The 10,118-nt window shown below is 50.4% G+C and overlaps 1 protein-coding gene across 1 annotated transcript in view; it reads left to right on the plus strand.

Annotated features, from left to right (window-relative positions):
- The window catches only part of SIK2 (salt inducible kinase 2), a 31,089-nt gene extending 25,181 nt beyond the window's left edge, over nucleotides 1–5,908 (plus strand). Inside the window, exons 11-15 of the mRNA XM_086861047.1 lie at nucleotides 187–471; nucleotides 702–865; nucleotides 1,297–1,425; nucleotides 1,980–2,071; nucleotides 2,507–5,908. Coding sequence (XP_086717173.1) covers nucleotides 187–471; nucleotides 702–865; nucleotides 1,297–1,425; nucleotides 1,980–2,071; nucleotides 2,507–3,065 — 1,229 coding nt within the window. The 3' untranslated portion in view covers nucleotides 3,066–5,908. The remainder of the gene's footprint in view (nucleotides 1–186; nucleotides 472–701; nucleotides 866–1,296; nucleotides 1,426–1,979; nucleotides 2,072–2,506) is intronic.
- The last annotated feature ends 4,210 nt before the right edge of the window (nucleotides 5,909–10,118 follow it).

Raw genomic sequence — 10,118 nt, forward strand, 5'->3', positions numbered from 1 at the left:
ACTGCAAAAAGCAGTAGCAAATCCTCATTATTGCACTGCTGGTTTTACTTGACAATTCCTTTGTCAGAACTGGGGGTTTTTTTTGACTGTTCACTCTAAGATAGCCACTGTTGGCAGGAGTGGCTGGAGTCAGTGGCACTGATTCCCACTTTTATCCTGGTTTTTGGTTGGTTTTTTTTGTCCCAGGGAAAGTCTATTCCTTGGATGAGAACTCCTCCCTGAGCAGCATCGACTCCGAGTACGACATGGGCTCCATCCAGAGGGATCTCAAATTCCTGGGAGAGACCCCTTCCTTGAAGGAGATGGTGCTGAGCAGCCAGCAGGCCCCACGGGTGGCTTCCCCTTTCCTGGGGCTCAGACCTGCCAACCCAGCCATGCAGGCCCTGAGCTCCCAAAAACGAGAGGCTCACAACCGCTCCCCCGTCAGCTTCCGCGAGGGCCGCAGGGCCTCCGACACCTCCCTCACCCAAGGTAACTCCTCTGCAGCAGTGTGTTGAGTGTGTGTTCAGTGACAATTCTGTGTTTGAATCTGCTCTGGCAGTCATGACAGCCAGGCTCAGCAGGGAGTGCCCTCCACGCTCGGCTGTGGCTCGGTTATCAGCTTATCTCCTGTGCTAAAATCAAAATCTCCTGTGCAGAAAATCAAATTGTTCTGACAAAGGGTTTTTTGGGGGTTTTTTTTCTGTTTGTCTCCTCTCCAGGAATTGTAGCATTTAGACAGCACCTCCAGAACCTGGCACGAGCCAAAGGAATCCTGGAGCTGAACAAAGTCCAGCTGCTGTATGAACAAATGGGATCAGAGGAAGAGCCTTCTCTGACATCAGCTGCCAGCCAGCTGCAGGATCTCATTAACAGCCCTGCACAGGTACTAAAAGCAGAAATCGAGCTCCATCTTAAAGCTTTGGGACAAATCAGGAGAGGATGAGGTGGTGTGCAGACCTGGGAAGAGCTAATTGATAGATTAAATACCCTATTCTCCTTCTGCCTCCCCCAGACTGGAGAATTTGCTGTCAGTGAGTGGCTCTGTCAGCTTCCCAAACCCAGCTGCCATTGCTTTCAATCTGAAGGATGTTTTGGATTTAGCAAAGGCCAGTAACACCTTTTCTTGGTGGAGGTATAATTGCAAGCAGTGCTCCCAGCCCGATTTTCAGAGTGAGATATTAAAGAGCTCCCAGTGAGTTGTTCAGAGCGGAACGGGAACGCGGCAACCGTGGAACCTCTGGCAGGGAAAATCCTTAAAGAAAGGGTTAAGAGAGCCTTCTCTGGGCATGCAGCTTCTTCCTCTTCCCTCTGCAGGAGGAAGGCTCCCAGCAGCAGCAGCAGCAGCAGCAGGAGGCTCCAGCTGCTTTTCCCAGCAGTGCACACCCCCCGCTGTTATCCCGACGGCAGAGCTTGGAGACGCAGTACCTGAAACACCGGCTCCAGGTAGCCCTGCCCTGCCCTGCCCAGGCTCAGCACAGCAGCTCTGCTGCCCAGCAGAAGCTCTCAGGGGATAAATGAGCACAGAGCAGCTCAGCTGGGAGTTGCACCGTGTTTTTCTGGTGTCAGGCACTGACCCGAATTATGCAGAAAGTGCATTCTTGCTTTTTCCCTGGCGGTGTTTAATTGCTGGAACATCCCATAAAGGTTCTGCATCAGCACCTGAGGAGCCACTTCACCCCCTGGGCCTTCCTCTTCCACACACCCTTTATTTCAAACCCATTTTCCTACACTTTTAGTTTATAGAAAACTGGGGTTTCTCCAGTTTTCCAGCTTGCAGCTTCATCCGCTTGGGAAGAAAGCTTTCCGTGGATTTTTATGGCACAATCTCTCCTGCAAAAATATTGTCTAAGGGTTAGAAGCCAATGGGCAGCATTGTGGCTTCAGGGAGTGGCTCTGTGGACAGCTGGGCAGTTACAGGGGTAGAAAAATTTCCTCTTGCTTTCTGGACTAAGTCATTAAATCAAATAACATTTAAACCAGCTCTGCTTCCCTTGCAGAAGCCCACTCTGCTCTCCAAAGCTCAGAACACTTGCCAGCTCTACTGCAAAGAGCTGCCCCGGAGTCTGGAACAGCAGCTCCAGGAGCACAGGTGAGAATCCCCCAAATTATTATTCTCAGAAGAATTATTCTGAGGGGTAATTAAAGAACTGAAACTCTCTTTGTCCATTTAGAAATTATCTGAAAAAAGGAATAGCTTCACTTCAAAACTTTGAAAAGCAAGAACAAGTCCTGCCATGTGTTTACAAATTTCTCTGCCTGATCTTCAGCTCCCAAATTCCCCAGAGCAGTGAGCAGCAGGCTTTAAAATACAAAACACAATGGGTCTCATTCTTAACAAACTGAATTAAACAATGCACGGGCTTAGCTGAGAAAGTCGCTAAAGTTACCAAAGGAGATGTGTGATAACATTGAAAGGTGATAACTTTGATGTGCCGCACAAGTTAAGGAGCAGGATTGCCCGGGGATTTTCCTGTGTGAGCGGTCCAAATGGCCAAAAATAACTGTTTTTCTGTCCTGGCTGCAGGCTGCACCAGAAGAGGCTGTTCCTGCAGAAGCAGTCCCAGCTGCAGGCCTACTTTAACCAGATGCAGATAGCCGAGAGCTCGTACCCCCGCGCCAGCCCGCTGCCCCTGCCCTGCCCGGAAGAGCTGCAGCCCCAGCCCCAGCCCCAGCAGCAGCAGCAGCAGCAGGAGCAGCAGCAGCAGCAGCAGCCAGCCCAGTTCAGCCTGCAGCAGCCCCTGAGCCCCGTGCTGGAGCCCTCCTCGGGGCAGCTGCGCTTCGAGCCCTTCCTCAGGCAGTTCCCCAAGGTGCAGCTGGAGCCGCTGCCCCCCAGCCCGTCCCGGCTGTCCCCACCGGGGCAGGGACAGCCAGCACAGCCCCTGCAGTTCCCCTTCCAGACTTGTGACGTGCCTGGGGTCCCCTCTGCCGAGCAGTGCCGCCTCCCCACGAGCTCTGAGAGCGGCTCTGCCGAGGCACAGCCCGGCTACGAGTCCCTGCCCCTGCCAGAACTGCCCGGACTCTTCGACTGTGAGATGATGGAGGCAGTGGATCCCCAGCACGGCGGCTACGTCCTGGTCAATTAGCACCCAGGGCAGGCTGGAAGGACAAATGGAGAAGCATGTGAATTTTTGGTTGGTTTATTTTTTTTTTTTTTTTTTTTTTTTTTTCTGTTCCTAATTCCCCCCTCCCCAAACCCCGGAATTCATGGTAGTTTTTCGACTCTTGAATCGACAGGGGAATTAAAAATCCACCTGGCTGGAAGGAAAACAATTAAAATAAAGCAGGAGGTGTTTGGCCCCAGTGGCAGGGGCTGGGGAACAGGGAGTGCAGCTTCATCCCACAAAGTCTGCGTAGAAGGAGGCAAAAAAGGTGAATTTCAGAGGAAGGAAATAGCCCCTTCTAAAAAAATCTGGGGAGTTTGTCAGCATTCATCCAACACGCACTTGGAGAGAGGAGAGTGCACACTTATCATACTTCTTGGCAATAAAAGCAATAGTTTCCATGGAAATTCAGGGTGGATTTGTGTCTGCGCTGATGGCAACTGAAATCCTCTGGAGAACAGGAGCACGAGGTGGAATTCATGGGAAGTTGCACTTTGGTTGAGCTCCTGGTCTGGAACTACTCCGTGGCCAGCCCTGAGCGTCTCAGGCAGCCTCCACTTCCTCCTGCTGGCACCTGAACGGGATTTCCCAAGCCTGCCAAGGAGCTCTTGACTGGCTGCTGAAGGAATCTGGAGCAAGGGACAGCTTGACTTTGTCAAAAGAAACCTGGGACTGTGTGGAGAGACCTCTGGGTGGGGATCAAGGGTGAGCCAACAGAGCCAGAAGGTAAGAGAGCCACGAGAGAGACAGCAAGAGCTGCAGGAACTTACATTGATAAATAAAAAAATCCACCTATGTGGCTTTTAAAATCACCCCCTTTTGCCAGGAGGGCTCTGTCCTGGAGAAGTTCTCACTGAAAAGGATCCACCTGTCCCTGGGTTGCATTTTTAAAAAAAAAAAAACAACAAGCAAACAAAACTCTGTTTTGAATTTGCAGTATGTGTTGCTGGTGGTTTCTTGAGCTTTGTATATTTGGACAGTTATTTAGGGTTTTAGAACTTTTAAGGATTAAAAAAAAACAAAACAAAACAATGAGCTTATAAAAAGTAAAAAAAAACACCCCCGTGAAGTGATAGTGCTGTGCCTTTTTCAGTTCTTTATCAGCCTATATGCTTTTTTCTGAAGAAAGTAGACAATACCCCATTTATATCCCTGCTGTGGCCAAAGTCCCTTCAGAGCACACGTCCCACCATGTGGGACATGTTTAACTTTCTTAGTGTTTGAATGGCTCGTGTATATAGGACACTGAAAGTATCACAGCAATATTTCAGCATCAAACTGTTGATGTCTCGACCATTTCAAGGGATTGCTCCGGCTCCAGCTGGAGCTGCGTCTCCAGAGCTTTGCAGACGTGAAATCCGAGTCATAGGAGGGGGACGGCTCAGGGAGCTGCAGGAGGATGAGAGCTCCAGTTTGGGGTTTGTCTCTGAGCCTCGAGTGTCGTGGGCCAGGCCAGCCTTTCCCTGAGCAAACTTTAAGCACAATTGCAGCTTCATCAAAGCACAAAGAGCCAGAGGAGCTGTGCTGATCACAGCAGAGTTTGCTGGAAGGTTTGGGCTTTGGTACTGCAAGTCCCGAGGCTGGAGGGAGGTGGATGATCAGCGTGTACAGCAATAAGAGCACATTAAAACGTGGAACAGGAGGAGTTCAGCCGCTGTGTGTGAAGGGCAGGGGGGTTGAACAGGTGACAGAAGGCAGCTGGTCCCTGTGTGCTCAGGTAGAGACAACTCCTGGTCTCTGGAGCCTGCTCTGGCACTGGCCCAGCCCAAAAGTGCTCAGCTTCTACCTCTGCTATCAGGGATTCTCAAGGCAGCAGCAAAAAGGAGTTTAAGGAACAGGGATCACGAGAGAAGGATGGCCAGAAAGCTCTGAGAGAAAAGGCTTTTGTTGTGTGGTTTCCCTTCAAATGTCTGACACAGTGGAGCACAAACCCAGTGACACCTGAAGGGAAACAGCCTGACAAAAACTGCAGCAGAGCAGGGCAGGAAGAAAGAGGAAACAGAGTCCTGTCCTTTCACTCCTCCTTCCCCACCCTGCAGCATCACCCACACGCTCTGGAATGTGCAGTCTGTCCAGGCACTCGCGGAGCTGGGCAGTGAGAGCTGCTTCCAGGACAGCCCCAGTGCTGCTCCAGGGGACTGCCAGAACAATAACCACTTCCTTCCCCATCCAGCTCCAGGATCCTGCACGTTGCAGGACTCAAAAGATAAAAATAATTCCGTTCTGGAGTTCTGCAGTGCATTTTTCAGGATGTGCCAACCGCTCTGAGCTCCTCTGAGCTTTGCAGTGCTGGGCAGGGGGAAGCTGCAGGATTTTTTAATGTAGTTTAGACTGACTCTTTCCCCTCAGCCAAAAGCATATTTAACATTTCATGTAATTTCCTTTAAGCCAATTAGGACTAAAAGGCTTCTGAAGCCTTCTCATACAGAGAGGATCCATTGGGCACCACTTCCTACTCCTTTGAAGTGGCTTTTTTTTGTTCCAATCTGTTCTGTTCTAACATTAGAGAACTGTGTACACTACTGTTAGAGTAATTATTAGCTTTATTATCTTGTACTACAGCCTCCTTTGAAGAGACTTTGGTGTGATGTACATGGGGTACAAATTTCATACGGAGAAAAGTGCAATATGTGTGTGTGTGGTATGTTCTTTAATGTATTTTTTTAAGGATTTAGAGGGTTTAGTCTCTGCTTTGGGATAAATGCACTAGTTTTGTGAGCTCCAGTTTGGCAAGTTCATCTGTAGTATTTACATGCAACTGATCTGCTGGACTCTGTAAAGCAGTTACAGTGTATTAATACAAAATAAAGAATATGTGCATTTCATTTTTTAAATTTCTAGTGAGCTAAAGCAGCACCTGCCACTCTTGTCTTCATTAGGGTCAGGTTATTTTCTCTCTGAGGCACCAGAACAGTTCATGTCTGCTGCAATCACTGGATTTTCTAGACTGAGGTTTGCTTCCCATGGTTCTGGCACACTTGGGGTTGTTGGTACCACTGACTTTATTTTGCCAAATAAGAATTTGGAAAGACTTGGCACCACAGGAGTGGCACAGCACTTTGCACTTTCATCAACAGAAGGCTCATTCAAAATTAATTAAAATGAGATCAAAAACCAGCAGAAAAATCCTCAGCAGCTCTTGTTTTAACACCACTGGTGACATTCCTGTGACCCTCGTGGTTCCTGCTGATGCCAGGATCTGATGTTTTGAGGTAAAATGCAAAAGTTAGTGGAGAGCCAGTGGATTCACCTCTTCCCCCACCCCAGAACTGCTATTAGGTGTTGACTCAGCCCCAAACAGCTGCCCCAAGGGGTTCTTGTGACCCACACTGTCACTGTCCTGTCCCCACAAACAGGACATGGCGCAGGGAAATGGCCCCAGTCGCCCTCACACGCTCCCAGTCCATCCCTGCTGGCAGGCACAGCGAGGCAGAGAAGGTGACACGTTCAGGAGACCTCAGCTGACCTCCCAAGCTGTCTGCAGGACACTCCTCCATCCCTGCTGCCCCAAAGGCTCAGGCTAAGCCATCCTTATCCCAGTGGAGACAGGAGAAAGCCTCCCTCCCCCTGGCCCGGCTCAGAGCCTGTAAATCCTGCATTTCCCAGCATTTCCCCGCGGGCTCAGGGCCAGCACAGCTGTGGCAGGGCTGGTGGCAGTCCCTGGCACAGGGATCAGCCAGTGCCAGCAGCACAGGTCACACTGCGGGGACAGCGCGGGGACAAAACCCAGCAGCAGCTCTGGAACCCGGGCTGAGCTCGTGCACAGAGCCCTGCAGGGCTGGGAGAGCCAAAAAGAACCCTAAAATTGTGTCTGAATTCAGTGTACACAGCCCTGCTGCTGAGCAGGGCTGGGAGAGCCAAAAAGAACCCTAAAATTGTGTCTGAATTCAGTGTACACAGCCCTGCTGCTGAGCTGGGCTGGGAGAGCCAAAAGGAACCCTAAAATTGTGTCTGAATTCAGTGTACACAGCCCTGCTGCTGAGCTGGGCTGGGAGAGCCAAAAGGAACCCTAAAATTGTGCCTGAATTCAGTGTACACAGCCCTGCTGCTGAGCTGGCTTGGACAATCCTGAAATTGAGGGATATGTCAGAGTGAGTATAAAATAAGAGCAGGAATTAATTCTCCTCCCTTTCTCCCTCCACTGCTGGGCAAAGTGCAAGGCTGGAAAACGAGGCATAAACTCTGCAGCCCTGACCCTGGTGGGAACGTGGCCAAGCAGGTCACTGTGGGGAAAGAATTGCAAGCTCAGCCACCAGAGGGTTTTGCTGATTCAGGTGATTTTCCAGTGGGAATATTGCATTGGAGGGGAGGTCAGATGGCAGGGAGCTCCTTTGAAATGGGATGAAAAGAAACTTCTTCTTGGGTGACTCCCACAGGGCATCAGCTGTGAATTTGAGGCGAACCCTCAAAGGGATAAGGATCAGGGAAATGAATGGAGAAATATGGGAAATTCTGCCCCTGGTGCTTTGAGGATTCCATTGCTTGCACCTCGAGGTACAGAGAATAACTCAGTGCCACTGGCTGAGGTTTGCAAGGCTAAAGGAACAGGCTCTGTGTGGACTAAACCTGATATTCATCTGATTCTGGACAGGTTATCCTGATTTTCAGTGGCTAAAAATTAGTAGAACAAAAAGTAAATTGTGGAAAAGCCCAGACACTCAGGCAAACAAAGAAATGCGAGGTTAATCTGAGTGTAAAACCACAAGGTTGAGTAGAAACTGAAACCAAGGGCAGGAACATCCTCTAATTTACAAGAAATGGCCCCTGATGAAAAATCATACCTGCAGCTCCAGCAGCAGAGAATTCCACCCAGTGCCAATAATTTAATAACCACAGGAAATCTGTGCCTGCTGGTAGAACCCCACAAATCTAACAGAGGACAAGCAGTTAACCCTGGGGGTGAAATAAACCGTGGGTGGGGGGTGAAGACTGAGAAACTGAGCCCTGACAGCCCCAAAAGGCACATCCAAACCTCACACATCCCCCCTGACACCAGGATAACCACGGAGACAGCAGCAGGGATGCCCTAAGGAACCATCCCACCACAGGGAATCCCAAAAGGAGCTCATGGGCACACAGCCCACACGCTCAGCAATACAAGGACAAGGCTACAGCAGGTTTTATCCCCCTTTTATCTCATTTTAAAAGTTCTACCTGCCCATTTTCCCAGGGTTTCCATTCCACCATCCCTCCCTGGAAGGCTCCATTTTCCCCAGAGCTGTCACTCAGCGTTCCCTGAGCTTCAATATGGGGCTTTCAGGAGAGATCTCTCTGCTCAAAAAGATCCCTAAAAGCGGTGATTTCCTGCCAGGGAAATGCCACAATGTGATTTTATGTGGCAGCCCCTGCTGGGGTGGCTTATCAGCAAATAAAGGCGGCGGGGTTTTGATAAGGATCCGTGCGGGGTTGGTTTGCAGAGCAGCAGCAAAACCACTCACACACAGGGAGCTAATGGGAGGTTTGTTCCCAAAATACCCCCAAATGGACATTTACCAAGCTGAGAGTGCCCTGCCAAGCCCAGGCACATTTTGGGAGTCCAGAACTCCCTGCTGGAGAGCAGAGCCGACGCCAAGAGGGGAAATGACAGCAGGGGCTGAATCACCTGGGTCTGCCTCCCCCTGTGCTCGGAGCCTGGGAGGGACAGGTGGCTGTTTCCATGGAAAACACTTCATCAGAGCACGGCAGCCTTCTCCAGGACCACCAGCTCCCACCAAAATGGTATAAAATAGGTATTTATCCAAAAATAAACACCCTGAGCTTCTCTGTCTCTTTGAAAGCACCATTGCTCAGCTCAGGTGCTGTCATACATGGATTACAGAGAAAAACCTCTCAGAAGGGAGCAAAAGTGACATTTTCCTGTTCCTGCCCCCATTCCAGGTCAGGCTGCTCTGCTCAAAATTCCAAGTTTGCAACTTGGTCACTTGGAGAAGCTCCTGGTCTGGGGAATTGGGAGTTTAAACTTCACCAAAGAGCTCCTCTTCATGGCAAAGAACCCTGCAGGAGCCGAGTCCTCTCCTTCAGCAAACCAGAACACCCAGAAAACAGCAGGTGAGGAACCCCAAATAGCCATAAAGGCCCAGCCCTCTGCTCAGAAAAATTCCTGAAGCTGGAAAACGAGAGCCCAGCATCCCCCAAGCACCAATTCCCAACTTCCCCATCAAACTGGGCTGCCCTCAGAGCCCTGAACCCATGGCAGAGCTCAGGAATTCCCTTTCCCCGGGCTCCCAGCCCTGGGTGGGGTGAAGAGGGGAACAAACCTGCAGAAAAAGTGCCTTTAACTCCCCCTTCCCCTCGAGCCAGAGCGGGAGAACATCATCATTAACGCAGCAAATTAGCAGCCGAGCCTCGTTGGCCCTGCTGGCGTCACTGGAGGGATAATTAATAATTCCCACTAATCAGGGCCTGCCAGCAGGAGCTGGGGCACGGGCAGGGCAGGGCTGAGGCTCCCCTTTGGCAGCAGCGTTTCCTTGGAGCTGTTGCCATGCCAACACATCTGTCTGGGCCATCCTGCTCCTCACAAGTTCCAGGTAATTCAGCTCAGAAAGGTTCTCAAGAGCTTTAACCCTTCCTCCGAAGCACGGAGCTCTCACAGGTGCCAGTGGAAAAGGAAACTGCTGCCAAATTTCCCCTGCTGAGGGATCCACCAAAACCAACAAAACCAAACCAAAAATGCCCACAAAACCCCCCAAATCCAGCAGCTGTGGTCCAGCAGGAATTGCCTAAAGCCTGAGGTACAAACCAGAGCGCCCAGCAGCCCTGAGAGAGGCATGTCCTGCTCTCAACCCCACAAAAAGGGCCCCAGACCTCTCCCCCCCTCACTGCCCCACACCACAGCCACCACAATTTCCCATTTCCAGCCCCAAATCACCCTTGGCTGACAGACACGGATCCCAACCGTGCCAAGCTGTTAAAAATAAGCAAAACCCTGACCTCCTTCTGGGACTTCAGCCCTTCAACCATTCCCAGTTTAACCCTTAACCTCTGGCTCTAAAGATTTCACCTTTTCTTAATGTTTATTTGAAATAATCACATTTT

Source organism: Cyanistes caeruleus, chromosome 23 (genome assembly GCF_971803275.1).
Source record: "Cyanistes caeruleus chromosome 23, bCyaCae1.hap1.1, whole genome shotgun sequence".
Lineage (NCBI taxonomy): Eukaryota > Metazoa > Chordata > Aves > Passeriformes > Paridae > Cyanistes > Cyanistes caeruleus.